This window comes from Balaenoptera musculus, chromosome 1, assembly GCF_009873245.2.
Source record: "Balaenoptera musculus isolate JJ_BM4_2016_0621 chromosome 1, mBalMus1.pri.v3, whole genome shotgun sequence".
Lineage (NCBI taxonomy): Eukaryota > Metazoa > Chordata > Mammalia > Artiodactyla > Balaenopteridae > Balaenoptera > Balaenoptera musculus.
In genome coordinates this window covers 24,399,244-24,418,355 of record NC_045785.1, presented here as the reverse complement: position 1 = coordinate 24,418,355, position 19,112 = coordinate 24,399,244, and the positions used below count along the sequence as shown (strand labels likewise).

Genomic DNA, 19,112 nt, shown 5'->3' with positions numbered 1-19,112 from the left:
CAAATGAAAATAAAAAGCCAGGGATGGAGAAACATTCTAGGAAGAGTTTTAACATTGTGCTGTCATACCCCTTGATTTTACTAACTTTCCCCCTATTCTGTTGACTTGTATAAACAGACATTATCAATTCTTATAGTAATATAAAACAGTATATTCAGAGCAGTGTGCATGTGTGCTTTGGCTTAAACTTCATAGAGATGAAAGAAGAACTCGTTTTCAGCTTATGGGGCTCAGACAACTGAAGTGATGTAGATTTGTTGCAAGAAGTTCTTGAATCTTCCCCAGACATTGTCTAAAGCCTTAATAAACAATGTCTTCCACATGTACTATTGTTTTAAGAATAAATGTAAATGCTCTTGGACATATAGGTATATTTAATAGTATTGATGAGTTAAGGGCAGCTTTGAGGAATTGCCTATTTGTTTAGCAGATACTAGTAGTGAAACTACTCCAGTTGGATATCTGAGAAGTTTTTTGACATTAAAAAGAGTTCCTTATAATCAGAGGCTGATAACCACTGGTTTGAAGAAACAAAGGCTTTTTAAACAAAAGGTTTAGTTTATCATAGAATACAGGGCTAAAAGAGGTATGCCAATGGTTGATACAGAATAATGAATGCTTTGCTTTCTCTGGTTTCTTTCTTTCTACCTAAGTAATGGTGTTCACCCACACATTATGTCTAGTTTGGCAGCCTTGAACAGAAGCTGGCTTTGGCTGAACGGATTCGAGGCCATGTCCTGTCACTGGCACTGCAGATGTATGGCTGCCGTGTTATCCAGAAAGCTCTTGAGTTTATTCCCTCAGACCAGCAGGTAATTGTAAGTTTCCCCTTTAACTTTTCTCTTGGTGTTTGATGTTTCTTCATGGTACATGTAGTGAACCTCGTAAGTTTGTCAGTCTTTAGTTTTCTTTCACAGTTTTTCTTTGGTGCTTGTGGCTACCTTCTGTGCATGGCAGGCATGAACCGTGCAATTAATTTTGTAAGTTTATAGTGGATCAAGTGTCTTGTGTTAAAACCAGTGGTTTCAAACACTCTTCCCTTTGACCAGACCTTAGTCTTTAGTAGGTGTGATTTTAGAGGTGGGTTTTTTGTTTGGCAAGAGTTGAAGCAGGTAAGGTTGTCCTTTTCTTCTACCTAGACTGACCACCTCGACAGACAAAACTTTTTTCCAACCCACCTTCCAGTTTTCTTCACTTGCACCCTCTTATTCATTCATTCCACCACTGTTTACTGAATGAGCGCCTGCCCAGGGCAGCGCCTGGCCTGGCGCGTTGACCTGGTGCCCACTGTGTGCCAGACGTCAGCACAGAGATGGCCGAGACTGAGCCCTGCCCACGGAGCACGCGTGGGGAAGGGTGACGGGAAGCAGTGGTGAGATGTGAGAGCACGTGCCCGAGGCTTTGAGGGGAGGCTTTGCAGGAGGAGAAGTCTGGGCTACAGAGGAGTTAGGAAAAAAGGGACAGAAATCTGAACTGTTGGGTGCTGTGAGTGGGAGCTGGCACAGAAAGCACGTGAAGAAGCCGATGGCCTCAGAGCAGTCATGGAGCAGGTCCAGCGGGCCCCACACAGACCACGGGGCCCGGGAAGCCTGACCAGCCCACAGGCAGGTGTGCCACCCTGTGTCTGCGCTAGGCAGTGCCGTGAGCCTTCAGGTGCTGCTGATCTGAACCCTCAGCCTTTGGGCTCTGAACTCACTCAGCCCTTCTCGATGGAGGGGATGGCCGTGGTCTGGCAATGATGAGCCACTTGCCCTCTCTGAGAACAAAGTTAAGTAATGAGAATCTTTGTTATGGACTCGAGTTCTGAGCCAGACAAGGCACCCACCACTTCCAGTTCAAAACGGAACACAACAGAACACTGCGCTGGTGTCAGCAATAGCAGTTGAAGGCTGGGGAGTCCAAAGTCCTTAAGCCGTGAGACTCAGATAGACATGTCAAGACGCTGGTGAAGGCAGAGGGAATGTTGGAGACACACGGCAGGTTGGGAGTTCATTCACTTAGTGCCCAGTACTGGAGATACAGCAGTAATAGGGGTGCTGTGTGTGAGTAGTTAGAAGCAGGGCTGAAGCTACTAGTTTGTTTTCCTTTTATGTTCCGATCGTTGTCAGCTCTAATTTTCCCTGGGATGTTCGGGGGCGAGAATTTGATGGCTGAATCTTTCCTCTTTAATTTTCTTGTTTGCTTTGAATATGGAACTTTTTTCCCTCTCTTGACCATAATGCCCGCTTACTGAAAGCAAGCAGGAAATTACGGTTTCCCAGGTATTTCCCCCATCTTTGCCCTCTCCCAGGATTATGATAAATTGCTGATTTTGTCTCCAGCGTTTCAGATTTTACTGTTTTTTTTTTTTTTTTTTCCTGATCCAATGGCTACATTGTAGTAGTTTTTTACCCCCCTTTCCTTTCCCCCTGGCAATTGTTCTTTCTACCTGCTATTCCTGCGTATCTTTTCCTGGTCTGGTTTCTCTGTGATTCTTGTTCTGGGTCTAAACTACTGTTCCTGGTATGAATAATTTACTCTTTTCCAGATGTAAGTGTATTTTAGCTGAAATAAACTCATCTCCAGTGGAGTTTTTACCTCTTTGGGCTCAAGAAAATATTCAGGGAAGCCCCCTCCCCTTCATTTTGATTATTAGAAGTGTCCCTTGTGTTTATCTTTATGTAGGCGTCCTTCTCTATTTATCATTCCCATAATTATATTTCTGTAATAAATTATTCTTTTCTGACATTTGATTAATTGCTTCAGGAAACTTTCCTGAGTCTCTTGTGTTTTGCTTGTTTAGTCCCTGGCATTGTAGTCTTGAATTTCTTTAATTAGAAAATCGTTTAGTTGCTTTGACATGTTTAACATCTCAGGGATTTAAGGCATTGCATTCACAAATGTCACCATTATAAACTGGCTTGTAGTCTTCTACCATAAATATGGAGTCAACACAGTGGAACTAATACATAGAGATTGTATATAGCAAGGAAATTGGGCAGCAAGTACCAGGGCCCAGCTGTGGTACAGGTATTCAGCTTAAGGATGCCTGAGACCTGAGGCAGCAAGTTTGGGGATGGGGTCCAGTCAAAATCCCAACGCAACTACACACACACACACACACACACAGTCACTTACTCATTGGCCTTTTTTAAAAAAAATTATTTATTTATTTTTTTAAGTTTATTTATTTTTGGCTGCGTTGGGTCTTCACTGCTGCACACAGGCTTTCTCTAATTGTGGCGAGCGGGGGCTACTATTCTTTGCGGTGTGCGGGCTTCTCATTGCAGTGGCTTCTCGTTTCAGAGCACGGGCTTTAGGCGCGTGGGCTTTGGTAGTTGTGGCTTGCGGGCTCTAGAGCTCAGGCTCAGTAGTTGTGGCGCATGGCTTATTTGCTCCGTGGCATGTGGGATCTTCCCAGACCAGGGCTCGAACCCATGTCCTCTGCATTGGCAGGCGGATTCTTAACCACTGCGCCACCAGGGAAGTCCCTGGCCTTCTGTATTTCCCTGAGTTTGGACACTTTTCATTAACTGAGAATATTGCTCCAGCTGACATTGCAGTCAGTCTGGCCTGGTGGGAAGATCATTTTGTAGCCACAAACCGGGCTAGAATTCTGATTCAGTCACTGTCTGTAGTTTTAATACATTACTTAACCCCTCTCAGACTCAATATCTTCATATATTCACATATATGGGTGGAGGAAGGTGTGCAGGGTAATATTTGACAGGTGGTTTGCTGGCATGGTCTGTTCTGCCACACACAGGAATCAGATTGCTTGGGTTTGAATCGGAGCACGTCTAGGTCTGTGATTTTTAACAAGTCAGCTGATTTGTCTGTGCCTTGATTTCCTCATCTGTAATAGTGTCCACTGCATAGGATTGTGAGGCAGATGGTGAGTCAAAGCATGTTAAGCACTTAGAGGTCTGCTTAGCCTAGAGTAAGCTCTAGATTAACTACTATCATTTTTAGTAATATGTACTTTACAGGGTTCTCATGGGAAAACATGATGAATTGTATGTGAAATTCTCTAATACAGTGTAGTTGATTTGATATTGGCTCGTTTATAATTTGAAGATGACTGCACTTTTTTGGTAACTCCCAGAGAGGTCTTTTGCAAGTTAGAGAACTTTTCTTAAGACTGGTTATTATTGGGCTTCCCTGGTGGCACAGTGGTTAAGAATCCTCCTGCCAATGCAGGAGACACGGGTTCGAGCCCTGGTCTGGGAAGATCCCACATGCCGTGGAGCAACTAAGCCCACGTGCCACAACTACTGAGCCTGTCCTCTAGAGCCCGCGAGCCACAACTACTGAAGCCCGTGCGCCTAGATCCTGGGCTCCGCAACAAAAGAAGCCACTGCAATGAGAAGCCCGCACACTGCAACGAAGAGTAGCCCCCTCTCTCTGCAACTAGAGAAAGACCTCGTGCAACAACAAAGACCCAGTGCAGCCAAAAACAAATAAATAAATAAATATTTTAAAAAAGAAAAGAATCAAAATAAAATAAAATTAAAAAAAAAAAAGACTGGTTAGTATTATAGGAAGTTTGTTAACATGTGGAAAAACTCCAGTCTTCGTTTGTTACCAGGTTGTCAGAGTGCCACAGCTGAGTTGTCCCACTTCCATGATCGTGGATTCCCTGCTCGGTGCTTTTGTGTTTGGTGAGGAGAACGTTGACCATCCAGGTGTTTGCTCTCTGTGATTCTGGTGGTGCTTTCTTTCCTTGTCTCCAATAGAATGAGATGGTTCGGGAACTAGATGGCCATGTCCTAAAGTGTGTGAAAGACCAGAATGGCAATCACGTGGTTCAGAAATGCATTGAATGTGTGCAACCCCAATCTTTGCAGTTTATCATCGATGCGTTTAAGGGACAGGTAAGTGCCTTAGGAAAGAAATAAGGGAAACAAGTTGATGGATGTTTCCATTGTGAGCAGAGAACAGGATGGCGTTTGTGGAGTGTTCTCAAGGGCTTAGTGTACTTTAGACTGCAGTAAGTAGCAGTCCTATTCAGTGGGGTCAGGTACCTAGCTCTGTGCACCCAAGGTTCTTCCCTTAATTGTCCGTGGGTCTTCTCTCCATCATTAATGCAGATATCCGCTCATGTCAGGATGAGGTACTGTCATCAGATATTTGAAGAATAAATTTTTTCCTTTGGTTAAGTACTATTTATCTTGACATTTAAAAGTTTTTATCATGTTTTAAAATTTAGATTATTTACAGAACTAATCTTACAGGTTATGTGTCACTACGTCTTTAAAATAACAAGGTGCTCCTTAATTTTGGGGGGTTGGGTGGGGCAGTGATCGGGTTGGTTTGAACTCTGTTAAGTGGCATGCAACCAGAGATAGCTTCCAGTTTCTCCTATTTACTTATATATCGTAAGGACTAGTGTGCTTTTAGCACCAACTTCCAAGCAGAGTTGATATTTTGTCATACCCTAGTTTTTCCCGAATTGCCCCTTAATTGGCTATTATCATTAATTTCTTTTGCCAAAAAACAACCTTCTCCCAGTCTCCTAAGCTAGGTGGGACAAGAGAGTAAAATACATCTTTTTGGGTGTGTGAAATTGTTTTTGTTTTTGTTTTTGAAAAGGGAAAAATTGGAAGTACCAAATAGATTTTCAGGTGTAGTCATGGGAACTGCTAAAGCCTAGATCGAAATGGGATTTTAGAATTGTTTAGGTTTTGGGGTTTGCTCACTTAAACTGCAGTGGTTAAGTAGATTACAGACACTAAGTTGAGGATTATTGGGATTTTCTGAGTTAATAAAAAAAAAGAGTAGATCTGTTTATCTTTACATTTGTGTGTGTGTGTGAAATATACAAGAAAGTAAAAGGATTAAGCCACCGAATGGGAGAGAATATTTTCAAGATGGAAAATGCCAACGAATTGATAACCAGAATATATAAAGAACTCCTGAAATCAAGGAGAACAATACAAATTAATGGAAAAATGGGCCTAAAGCCTGAATAGACAGAAGAAACACAAATTGCTGGTAGACATATGAAAAAATAAATTCCATTAGTAATTAGGAAAATGCAAAATAAGACCACAGATAGTAGACCATTTTCTTTCTTTTCTCTCTCTCTCTTTTTTTTTTGGCCGCACCATGCGGCTTGTGGGATCTCGGTTTCCCAACCAGGGATTGAAACCTGTGCCCCCCTGCAGTGGAAGCGTGGAGTGTTAACCGTTGGACCCCCAGGGAAGTCCCGTAGACCATTTTCTACCATTGGTTGCTATGTACTGGCAGGGATGTGAGATCTGGATACACTGCTGGTGGGAATAGACCCATTTTGGAAAATAATTTAGTATATTTTAAAGTTCAACATTTATATTTCTTGTGATCTAGCACTCCTGGCCTAGGTATATACCTGATGAAATGTTTGGTCATGTACACCATGAGATGTATTTAGACATGTTTAAAGCAGCATTATTCTCATAATAGGAAAAGACTAAATAAACCAGATGTCCATCAGGAGAGGATTGGAACCCCCCAAAAAACAAACCACATACTTTCCCAACATTATACTATACAGATATACAGAATAAACGATAGAAGCCCACAGTATTATAAGTAAATATTTGAAACATAATGTTGAGTGAAATAAGTCAAGTTGTTCCAGACTGTGAGTGTTTAGCGTTTTTATAAAGCTAAAATTCAGAACATTACAGTGTAGTTATGTGAAAGCATTCAGGCTTTGATCCCAGCCCTTCTTTTTTCTGTTTTTAAACCCATCCTTTGACACTGTGGACTCTTAACTAAGTGTGTTTTCTGTGACCTTGACCAATTCTCTGTTCCTTTCTAAATAAGCTTTTTCTCAATAAGGTCCTTCTTAGCTCTGAATTTGTGTTCATCTATGAATTCCTAGAATGGGTTTAAGAAATGAGTTCCTCGCACATACATGCTCACCTTATTGTACATAGAGAGAACTTAAATGCCATACTTATAATTTGGGCTTTGGAGTCAGAGTAGGAAATAAAATCCTGGCTCTGTCATTTACTACCTATATGACTGTAGGCACATTATGTAAACTTCTAGGAGCTTCAGTTTTCTTATCTGTATACTGAGAATAATCATGATTATCTCTCAAGGTCATTGGGAAGATTAATGGGATAATGTATGTTAACAATACTGAAGCACTGAAAGTGGCAACTGTTATTTTTGGCTTTCTTGTTTGTGTTGGTCTGCCCTAGGTGTTTGCTTTGTCCACACATCCTTATGGCTGCCGAGTGATTCAGAGGATCCTGGAGCACTGTCTCCCTGACCAGACACTCCCTATTTTAGAGGAGCTTCACCAGCACACAGAGCAACTTGTACAGGTAGTGGAGTTGCCAGTAGAGTAACTGCAAACACCTGTGGGCTTTTGTGTTTTCTCAGCACAGGTATCTGTTCCAGAAGAGGTTAATGTGCTTAAAATGCCCATTGAAGCTCTGGGCAAGTTTTCATTTGCACCAGCCTGGTTCGTGTTTTATGAATAGGGGTAATGAGTAGAACCCTGGCCTTGGAGTTGAGATCTGCCTCTGATTCATCAAGAGATCTGCCAAGAACTGTCAAAAGCCAGAACTCTGTCATGGATTAAGCTAGCTGTGGCCACTTAGGCAGGCCATTTAGTCTATCAGTTTCATCTTTGCAAATGAACTAAGTGGATTAGTTGATTTCTTCTTTCTAGTTTTGGTACTTTGTCTTGCTTCTACTAAAATTGTCTCCCATATCATACTATTTGAACACTTTCTACATAGAGTATGTTGTCCTGAAGCAATTTTTTGGGCAGTGTTTGTTGCTTGTTTTGGTGAGAGATGTGAGATTATAAGTGTATTAAATACTCATTGTAGAAAAGATTGAAAGTACAGAAAGTAGCAGCAGAACAGAAGAAACCACCCATAACCCTGCTGTCCAGAAGCAGGCACATTTGGCATAGGCGCTTCTTAAAAAGCATTATATGTGCACTTTTAATTTTTTACATCTTACAAATACATGTTTCTGCCTTTGTAATTCCTTGCTCACACACACTTATTCTTTCAAAGCATCTTTCTCTTTAGATGAGTATCTCCATTGTGTGCTTGTGATGTTATTTAGTTAGGTGTTGTGAGTATTTCCAGTGTTTCTTTGTTAAAGACAGGCGCAGAGACCCATTTGTATATTTCTGTTAGAGAGAAAAATAGCTCTTTACTCCCACCTACTTTCTCTTCTTTTTTTATTTTTTTTAAATGAGAAGAGGCCTACTTTTTTGTGTATAGTACTTTATGAAGACCCTGACTAGGACCTTTGGGCATAAATATATATATAGAAACATTCCATTGTCTAGTAATAATGTGTTCCTGTTTTGTAATGACAGGGAAAAATTGTCACTACCTATCCATTTAAAAAATTCTTATGTGTTCATTAGTGTTCAGGTAAGCCATCATGGTCTTACAGGAAGATAGGTGTTGATTAGATATAAGGATTTAAGTAACATAGAGCCTGTTTATATATAAATTTAAAAATTTCTCTTATTGTTTCTCAAATAGGATCAATATGGAAATTATGTAATCCAGCATGTATTGGAGCATGGTCGTCCTGAGGATAAAAGTAAAATTGTAGCAGAAATTCGAGGGAATGTACTTGTATTGAGTCAGCACAAATTTGCAAGGTATGTGCTTTGAATTACTCGGACTATTTTCCAGAAGAGATTATTAAATAGTATTTCAGCTCTAGAGAAATTTTCATACTTCTTTTGTTTTAATGTTTATTTTCCTCAAAGTATACATAGCTAAAAAAGTCAAAGAGTTCTACTACAAAGTATGAAACATAAGACATCTCTTAGTGGGCTCCTCACTCCCCCAGAGTTAGCCACTTTGAAATTTGGGGAATATGTTTCTAAAGCATATACATTTTGTACTTTGGTAAACTGGGTATTTTAGTAACTTACTTGTTTGGAATTGTGAAATGTTCTTTACTCAATTTCCTCTTTGATACCTGAATTAAGGGGCAGGTGACCATATCTATATATGGGCCTTAGTATTTTTAAAAATCTCTTTTCAGTCTTCGTATCATACCAGCCCAAGAATAAAATGTACTAGTTATTCCCAGGTTGTGGAAGATGTCTTAGGTAACTTATAAGTGGCAGAAGTTGGAAAAGAAATTGTTGCTTCCCTGGTGGTCCAGTGGCTAAGACTCTGCGCTCCCAATGCAGGGGGCCCGGGTTCGATCCCTGCTCAGGGAACTAGATCCCACATGCTGCAACTAAGGGTTCGCATGCCACAAGTAAGGATCCCGCATGCCACAACTAAGACCAGGTGCAGCCGAATGAATGAATGAATGAATGGCCCTCCAGCGGCTTAGTGGTGTGATATTCTGAGTAGAGTCTGTATATCCTATCATACACATAACATAGTATTCTGTATTTTTGGAATATTTTTCTTCTCTAGTTTTTAAAATAAATTGCAAGGCAGGTGTGACTCATACAACCTTGATGTTTTTAAACTGTTCACTTTTAATTTGTGAAATCTTATAACATTACAGCATGGAAAACAGAGAGAAGAAATAAAAGCACCCACAGATCCAGTGTCTCAACAGCCTAAGCACATCAGGGTCATCTCTTAGACCTTGTATTGCTTTTTTTGGACATTTGCCAGGATCAGGGAAATAGGGGACAGAATCTCTTAGTTCTTTTTTTGGGGTCGCTGTCCTATTTACTTTCTTGTTCAGTGTATTTAATATCTCACTCTTGGATATAGTGTTAAGTATTAATATTATAATAGAGTTGTGTTCTGATAATGACCGAGTAGCTACTTTGGGCCCAATGCTCTCACAGATAACAACTAATAAATTGTTGACAAAATGCCCAAAACTACCTGAAGACATTAGAGAGCAGGGAGATAACCAGAGAGGAGTAGGGGAGGTTGTTGATACTTGGAAGAAGGTTAATTGCACTGGGGAAATTTCCCCGTCCTCCTCCCCATCCTTTTTTTGGGGAGGGGGAGATATATAATTGACATGTAACATCGTGCAAGTTCAAGGTGTACAACGTGTTGGTTTGATACATTTATATGTTGTAATATGATTCCTACAGTAGCATTAGCTGTTATGTCACATAATTATCATGTTTATGTTGAGAACCATTAAGGATCTAGCCTGTTAGCAACTTTGAAATTTATAATACGGTATTGACTATAATTAGGAAAGTGACAAAATGATGACCATGGGAGTGACAAAATGACAGGGGAGAAATCCTGGAAAGAGAACCAGGGAGGAGGAGGAAGCCTAAATTTAAACTTTATAAATATCTGGTTGACTCCTGAACCTCATTTGTATAGGACAAACTCGAGGCAACCCAACTAAGGCTAAAAGAATTGAACTGAGGTTTCATCTGCTGCCTACTACATGGGAGAATTTTGCAGTTTTTGTTCAGCCAAGTTAACTGCGTACAAAAAAAGGGGGGGCGGTGAAGGATTAACACTCTTAGGAGGAATATGACAGAACTGTTTATACAGTGCATCATTTGCCACGTCTAGATAACAGGAATATGTGGCCTATACTCAAGAAAAAAGAAAAAAATAGAAAAAACCCCAATGAATAGTTTATACCACCCAGATGTTGGAGTTAGCAGAGCAGGATTATAAAGCATTTTATAAAATTATTATATTTTGAAGTAATTAGTATTTAAAATACTCTATTTTAAAGTATTTAAAGTATTATAAAGTATTTTAATTATGCTCAAGGATGTAAAGGAAAATATGCTTGTAATGAAATGGAAAGATAAATGTTAGTAGAGAATTAGAAGCTTTATTATAGAAAGAATAACATGGAAATTATAGAGTAGAAAAATATAACATCTGAAATAAAATTCACTGTATGGCTTCAACAGTAAATTAGAGATAACAGAAGAAGGAGCCAGTAAATTTGAAAATCAAATAATAGAAACAAATCAATTAAACAGATTAGTGACCTTATGACATTTTGGATGGTAATACAGAACACAAAGTAAATTTTTCACTGACTTTGAGTGCATAGGCATGTGCATACACACGTAACTGAAGATACATTGCTCATAATTAATTCTGACACTTACTATTCTGTTTCATTAAAAGAAAAAACCAGTCTCAAATCACTAAGTTGATTTCCTCAGCCATAAGTGGGTTGGGAACCACAGTTTCAGAAACGCTAGAGTAGACTTTAAAGACTGGAACAGGATGGATTGTGTGTTAAGGTGGAAGGAAGCCTTTGGCCAAGTGGGATCCTGATCGGTGATCCTACCAAGTGGTGGTAGCTGATCTACCTGCTTACTTTCTTGGAAGACAGGTCACTGCTGAGGATTCAGTCCTCCACCCAGAAGAATGTGTGTCCTGTCTGCAACCTAGTTTAGTAGAAAATCCTATTCTAATCCTGACCACTTTGTAGGGGAAGCAGGCCTCGGGTGGATGAAGGTACAACTCAGCCAGGCAGTTCTAAAAAGTGGTGAGTTCCTTGCCTGAACATTTGGAGATTGTGACTGGCTTTGTGCTACTGAACCAGCTCAGTAATGTCTTAACTCCCTTTTCTGCTAAGGGAGAAGGCGGTGGCTATTAGGATATTCACTTCCACATGCCACACCTTCAGCTCGTGCTAGAATTGCATAGTACTGTTGGAAGGAAGGTGGGGGTAAAAGTTTTCCCATATTGCTGCTGTATCAGAAGGGAGAGGCTGTTGTCTTAATTAAACCTGATTGATTATCAGATTTGATTCACTCTGTGTATCTTAAGAAGGAAGATCGAAAAAATAGCTGGTAGGATGGTAGTTCTTGGACATTTTTAGCTTGAGAATTTTGTTTTCTAAATAAAAGCATGCGAATAATAAATACTCAGTATGCTAAATCAGGTAACATGGAGAGGGTCCTTTCAGAGCTCCATGGAAGCAACACCCTCTTATGGTTTAAAAACCTCTGGAATATAGGGACTTGTTCTGGTGATGGTTATTTGTGATGACTGTTCAATTATTGAGGGGGCTGGCCTTTGAAAGAAGGAGTAAGACAGTATCTCTGCTTTTTTGGTGCTTCTGGAGTGGGTATACACATCCTTTTTTCAGCCCTTGAAGGCAAAATTAAGACAAATGGGTGAAATTTCAGGGAAGCATATTTTATTTCAGTATGTAAAGAGTGTTTAACAAGGCCGTTCACTCGTATGGTAGGATGCCCTAGAATCACTTCCAAATCACTGGAAATTCCCAAGCAGAGGCTAAATGGCCGTCTTTCAGGATTGTCAGAACAGAGCTTTCTGCATTAGCTAGGTTTGAAAGTTCCTTTTCTACCTGAGTGTCCTATGATCCAGAGCAGCTCTTCCCCCAGTCATGAACTCTTTGCGAGGCCCACCTACCAAATGCTCTCTCTGCGAAGTATTGGCTCCAATAATACAAATACAAAGAATAAGTATTGTTCTTGTTCTTTGACATCACACAACTTCCTCATACCCACAGAGCCACAGATGCAGAGTAGTGCTGACTTAACAAAACCAAACATTCACGAGTAGTCAGTCACTCCTGGATGGTGAGTGCCCTTGAGCATGGCCGGGTGTAATTTCATCAGCTGCTACAGTCCCTCTGGATTGTAGAAGAACTCTGATTTAATGTAACCACATTTCTTTTTTTCCTTTCCCAAGATTATATATCTGTGAAGTGTTTAGAAATGCGGACATTCCTGGGGGTTCTTCTTGTTCTTCAGAGGCAGCGTGAAGTAGTTTAATGAGGGCTTTGGTTCCTGCGTGTATCTTCCTTCACCCAATAAGTCTGTAGACCAAGTCTGTAGTGCCAGGCTCTGTGCTTGGCACTAGGGATCTAGATGTAAGTGAGACTTGTTCCTGGCCTCATTAAGGTCACAGAGGAGAGCAAAGAATTGATAGATTCTGATACCTGTTGAAATTATGCTCATTAACCAATTCAGCAGTTAACCAGTCTTGTGAACCTTCACTTACCTGGGCTTGTTACCCTCACCTGTTAGAGAGTTGGGTCTGGTATCCTCCAAGACCTGGTCTCGGCCATGGTTCACATTGGAAGTCACAGATGGCAAAGGTAGAGTCTCATAGAGCCAAACAGATCAAGAATTAATCTTCTAAAGATATTAAGAGCTCTTTTGCTGCTGATCCTGAGGTCAGGGCAGAGGCCAGACAAGCACAGCCTAACAGGGTCCCTCTAAGAGTTGTCCCTGGATTTATCTCATTACAGCAATGTTGTGGAGAAGTGTGTCACTCATGCCTCCCGTACGGAGCGCGCTGTGCTCATCGACGAGGTGTGCACCATGAATGATGGTCCCCACAGTGCCTTATACACCATGATGAAGGACCAGTACGCCAACTATGTGGTCCAGAAGATGATTGATGTGGCAGAGCCAGCCCAGAGGAAGATCGTCATGCATAAGGTAGGCCAGTTTGTGCAGATCTCAACCAGAGAGAAAGTGCAGGGCCCTTGGTTCTTCTCATTTCTGAAATGCAAAGGAGGGTGGACATCTTGCTTCTTTGTGCAGAGTTTGTCACTGGATTGTGTCTCATGCTATGCTTCTTTTTCCTTTTATCTGGAATGGCCATTATCCCTGTGTTTGCCGGCCCTCTATCAGTAACTCACTGGTGTGAGTGTTAAACTCAGTCTTTGTGAGGGAGTCCCCTCCCCGATCTTAAGCCCATGTTTCTACCCCTTGGCTCCTATGAGACCAGCTTCTCAGTTCAGCAAATCAACCTGCTTGCCTTATTTCCTTTCCTCCCTCTTCCCTTTCATCATTCATTCCACCACCGTTTACTGAATGAGCGCCTGCCCAGGGCAGCGCCTGGCCTGGCACGTTGACCTGGTGCCCACTGTGTGCCAGACGTCAGCACAGAGATGGCCGAGACTGAGCTCTGCCCACGGAGCACGCGTGGGGAAGGGTGACGGGAAGCAGTGGTGAGACGTGAGAGCACGTGCCCGAGGCTTTGAGGGGAGGCTTTGCAGGAGGAGAAGTCTGGGCTACAGAGGAGTTAGGAAAAAAGGGACAGAAATCTGAACTGTTGGGTGCTGTGAGTGGGAGCTGGCACAGAAAGCACGTGAAGAGGCCAGTGGCCTCAGAGCAGTCATGGAGCAGGTCCAGCGGGCCCCACACAGACCACGGGGCCCGGGAAGCCTGACCAGCCCACAGGCAGGTGTGCCACCCTGTGTCTGCGCTAGGCAGTGCCGTGAGCCTTCAGGTGCTGCTGATCTGAACCCTCAGCCTTTGGGCTCTGAACTCACTCAGCCCTTCTCGATGGAGGGGATGGCCGTGGTCTGGCAATGATGAGCCACTTGCCCTCTCTGAGAACAAAGTTCAGTAATGAGAATCTTTGTTATGGACTCGAGTTCTGAGCCAGACAAGGCACCCACCACTTCCAGTTCAAAACGGAACACAACAGAACACTGCGCTGGTGTCAGCAATGGCAGTTGAAGGCTGGGGAGTCCAAAGTCCTTAAGCCGTGAGACTCAGATAGACATGTCAAGACGCTGGTGAAGGCAGAGGGAATGTTGGAGACACACGGCATGTTGGGAGTTCATTCATTCATTCAACAAATAGTTAACAAGCACGCATGCTCTACAGCAAGCACTCCTTTACCAGGGCACTGTGTTGGTAGACACAACAGTGTCGTAGATGGTTACATCGATGCTGGGGAAGTGCTGGGGAGAGCTGTGGGAGAATGTGGAGGGTGCCTCTTCTAATGTGGGGTGCAGAGAAGGCTCCCCAAGAGAGTGACATCGGAATAAAGCCCTGAACCTTTTCCAGGCAGAGGGAACCTAGAGCTTGAAGGTTTGGAAGCAGGAGACAAGACAGTGTATTTGAAGAAGTACAGCAACTCCAGTGGGACGGGACTGTGGTGCCAGAATCACATTTATGTTTCAAATAATGGTCCTGGCTGATGAGTAACTTGGAGGAGGGGAGGCAGCGGGAGATGAGGCAGTGAGGACTGGACAGGGGACTGTTAGAATAGTTCAGCATTTCCTTTAAATCAAGTGAAAAATGGAGTTCAACAATGTCGTACATGCACATGTGTTGTTAGTTTTTTGTCTGGAAGAGGACAGGTGTAAAGGTTAAGTGGTCTCACCAGTGAGCCAGTGAGCCAGTCCTGGGGAGAGACAGGTGAATGAATTGAATTTCACTTAGTTTCTAAAAGAAGAGCTACCAAAAGCAAGGGGTTTTGGAGCCTCCAGTTCTAGTGACCAAAACATCAGCTGTGTATAGAGTCCAGACTGCAACCCAAATGAAAGTGTGGCATCCTTTCTATAGATGAATTTAGGAAGGTTAGGCAAATGGTCTGGGTCACACAGCTCAGAATTCGAGCCAAGGACTGTGAATAGTTTTCCAGACAGGCTCCTAGGTGAGAATATAATAGCTGGTACAGGTCTGTGTCCTGTGTGGGGTGCAGAAATGGTTTCTAGAGCCACTTGATCCTTCTTTGCTTTGAGGGCACAACGAAACAGACAAAACAGTCTGCCTAGAGCGCTCAGGCTTGAGAGCACCCGTCTTCCCTGTGCACTGTCCTGCGTTTTGAGTACAAGCGCGAGCTGCGATGGGGAAGCAGGTTAATGTGGTGGGTCTTCACCGTCTGTGTGGACGGTTGGTGGTTATGCAAATGATTGTGAACACAGCGTGTTACGTGCTGTAGCTGAGGCATGTAGAAGGCTCCATGAACTGACAGAAGAGGAAAGGGGGTTCCAGAGAGGAAGCGCCTCCCGAGTTGTCTGGGATGCACAGGACTCGCAGACGGGGGTCTGCCCAGAGAGCAGAAGAGGTGCTCGTAGGGCTGATCCGAGCGTGCTGGGAGGGGGTGAAGGGTGAGACTGGAGCAGAGCCAGGAGAGACAGTGGGGAGCAGAATAATTTCTGGAGGAAAAAAAAATTTCTGGTGGAGCCAGACAGTGGGGTTCCCATACCTCTGCTGTCCCTTATTAGCCATTTGACTTTAGTTGAGTGACTTACCTACTGTGCCTCCATTTTTTCGTCAGTGAAATGGGGATAATCACACCTCTCTTATGAAGCTTCAAAATGACCTGTGCTTGGCTTATGTTAGTCATTTTTATTGTCATCATTAGTAGCTTTTTGTGATTCTCTGAACTGGAGAATAGGGTCAGGTGGTGAGCACAAGATTCATGGTGCCCAGAAAGAAACCCCCGCTGCTCAGGAGAGCTGAGGTGCCTTGCGAGGGACCAGAGGGGCCAAAAGCCTCCTTGAGGGCGACGCAGTGCAGGCGGTGGTGGACGGTGTGATTGTCAGTCTTGGGATGCACTTTCTCCACATACTGTTCTGGAAGTGGTCTGTGGCTGTCTGACCTCCAGAGCTCTCACGTCCTGCCTCAGCACTTAGGCTAGGAGCTGCTCCCCTCATCTGTTCGGTCAGTGCAGCCTGAGAATTCAGGGGCTCGGGTTGAGCCAGTGAAAGGTGTTGCTTATGAGGCGTGCGTGCTGGCGGGCGCCCTGTGGTGCCTGGGAGCAGGTTACCCAGGAGCCCGCCCGAACCTGCCTCAGGCCAGAGTGACGCGGACTCTGCTTTCTCCCCAGATCCGGCCCCACATCGCGACTCTTCGCAAGTACACTTACGGCAAGCACATTCTGGCCAAGCTGGAGAAATACTACATGAAGAATGGCGTTGACTTAGGGCCCATCTGTGGCCCCCCTAATGGTATTATCTGAGGCAGTGTCTCCCCCTTCCCCTTGTTCCCACTGACCTCACTGGCCCACTGGTGAATCCAACCAGCAACCAGAAATGTTCTAGTGTAGAATCTGAAATGGGTAAATGGTTGCTCCAGGATTACCCTCTCCTCCCAAAAAAGGAATCAAATCCACAAGTGGAAAAGCCTTTGTAAATTTGTTTAATTTTATTACGCATAACATGTACTAATTATTTTTTTTAATTGACTAATTGCCCTGTTGTTTTACTGGTGTATAGGATACTTGTACATAGGTAACCAATGTACATGGGAGGCCACATATTTTGTTCAACGTTGTATCTATATTCCACATGTGGAAACTTTCAGGGTGGTTGGTTTAACAAAAAAGTTTAAAAAAAAAAAAAGAAAAAAGGTTTTTAACTCATTTGCCTTGCTGGCAAGTTTTGCAAATAGCTCTTCCCCAACTCCTCATTTTAGTAAAAAAGAAAAACAAACAAAAAAACCTGAGAAGTTTGAATTTTAGTTAAATGACCCCAAACTGGCATTTAACAATGTTTATAAAAATATATATATATATATATATATAAAATGAAAATCATTTCAGAGTTGCTAAAGCTTCAGTTTATGACATTAAGTTTATGAAACTTCTAAAAATTGCCTTTTTTGGAGACTACTATGCCGAAGAAAATAGTGTAGTCTGTTTTGTGAGGAGGAGATGTGAGCACCCAGAATGTCTTTCAAGGCCAGGCGGGTATAATTGTTTACTGCCTACTGGATTTTTTTCTGTTAACATTGAAAGGCAAAATCTGATTATTTAGCATGAGAAAAAAAAAAATCCAACTCTGCTTTTGGTCTTGCTTCTATAAATATATAGTGTATACTTGGTGTAGACTTTGCATATATACAAATTTGTAGTATTTTCTTGTTTTGATGTCTAATCTGTATCTATAATGTACCCTAGTAGTCGAACATACTTTTGATTGTACAATTGTACATTTGTATACCTGTAATGTAAATGTGGAGAAGTTTGAATCAACATAAACACGTTTTTTGGTAAGAAAAGAAAATTAGCCAGCCCTGTGCATTCAGTGTATATTCACACCTTTTATGGTCGTAGCATATAGTGTTGTATATTGTAAATTGTAATTTCAACCAGAAGTAAATTTTTTTTTCTTTTGAAGGAATAAATGTTCTTTATACAGCCTAGTTAACTTTTAAAAAGAAAAAAATAGCTTGGTTTTATTTGTCACCTAGTCAGATAGTAGCAAGATCCTTTCTAAATGTTATTCAAGATGATTCAGTTCATACTAGTGGTTTTGTTTTTTTTTAATCCTAAAAAAGTAATGTTTTGCTTATTTTGTGACAGTCAAAAGGACGTGCAAAGTTCAGCCCCGCCCTAACTTTCCTTACAATCAGAGCCCCTCTCACCTTGTAAAGTGTGAATTGCCCCTTTTTGTACAGAAGATGAACTGTATTTTGCATTTTGTCTACTTGTAAGTGAATGTAACATACTGTCAATTTTCCTTGTTTGAATATAGAATTGTAACACTACACGGTGTACATTTCCAGAGCCTTGTGTATATTTCCAATGAACTTTTTTGCAAGCACACTTGTAACCATATGTGTATAATTAACAAACCTGTGTATGCTTATGCCTGGGCAACTATTTTTTGTAACTCTTGTGTAGATTGTCTCTAAACAATGTGTGATCTTTATTTTGAAAAATACAGAACTTTGGAATCTGAGTTTGTGCTTTATTATTATTTTTTTTCAATATAGTGCCCCAGGACAGACAGCCCTTTCCTTGTTTGTCCCTCTTTGTTTCTGCTTGTTTTGTTCTGTGTTTTGTTTCAAAATCAAAGGCATAACCACATTAATCAGGATGTCCAACTGCTATTGAAAAATCAGAATATTCGCCTTCCTGGGCCCAGAGTCTGTGTACACACATCACGGGGCGCGTTCTCAAAAAGCCTGAGCCCCACGATCTGCCTGGTTCTCTGCGGTGCTCTTCATTCACCTCTGGCCTCTGCACCATTTGTGGGCCCAGGGTCTAGATTAGAATTCAACAGATTACAAATGTCTCCCGGCCAAGTGTTGGCTCCTAATTTTCTGAGGCAGGGCGGTAGGTAAGGCATCTGTCCAGGCCTCCCTGCCCTGAGAGGCCCCCTTTCCTCTCCTCTGTCTGGGCTGCTCCTGTCCACACCCTGCCCTTCCGGGCCCAGACACCAGGGCCGGCCCAGGCTGGCCCATTATCCTAGGTTGCTCATCTTAGCATCACGTAAGGGACCTCTTCCAGCTTTGAGTTCAGGAGGCTCTAGCTCACTGAGGTACCTGTCACCTGTGCCTTAAGATGCCCACCTTCCCTTCTTTACCACCTTTTGCTTCAGAAGCAGCTTTGGCAAAAAACCACCACTGAAACTTAGACGAATGTTGGTGCTGAAAGTGGAGTGTCAGGGTGCGTGCAGAAGGGACTTTGCATGGTCCCCTCCCAAGGGTGAGGGACGGTCACTAACAGGCCCCGTGG

At 42.4% G+C, this 19,112-nt stretch overlaps 1 protein-coding gene and 2 non-coding genes across 22 annotated transcripts in view; all 3 read left to right on the top strand.

Moving 5' to 3' along the window:
- Positions 1 to 18,333, top strand: part of PUM1 (pumilio RNA binding family member 1) — a 128,155-nt gene extending 109,822 nt beyond the window's left edge. For 14 of the 20 annotated variants that reach the window (XM_036868433.1, XM_036868388.1, XM_036868378.1 and 11 more), the window contains 6 exons: positions 684 to 818; positions 4,716 to 4,853; positions 7,173 to 7,298; positions 8,487 to 8,608; positions 13,153 to 13,345; positions 16,479 to 18,333. In XM_036868433.1, the coding sequence (XP_036724328.1) occupies positions 684 to 818; positions 4,716 to 4,853; positions 7,173 to 7,298; positions 8,487 to 8,608; positions 13,153 to 13,345; positions 16,479 to 16,610 (846 nt within the window). In that variant the 3' untranslated portion in view covers positions 16,611 to 18,333. The remainder of the gene's footprint in view (positions 1 to 683; positions 819 to 4,715; positions 4,854 to 7,172; positions 7,299 to 8,486; positions 8,609 to 13,152; positions 13,346 to 16,478) is intronic. The other 6 variants (XM_036868441.1, XM_036868423.1, XM_036868328.1 and 3 more) reach the window with 2 other exon arrangements.
- LOC118887247 lies at positions 1,729 to 1,813 on the top strand. The gene has a single exon (XR_005017936.1). It is a non-coding gene; the product is annotated as a small nucleolar RNA SNORD103/SNORD85 (small nucleolar RNA).
- LOC118887239 lies at positions 14,217 to 14,301 on the top strand. The gene has a single exon (XR_005017935.1). It is a non-coding gene; the product is annotated as a small nucleolar RNA SNORD103/SNORD85 (small nucleolar RNA).
- Positions 18,334 to 19,112: the final 779 nt, after the last annotated feature.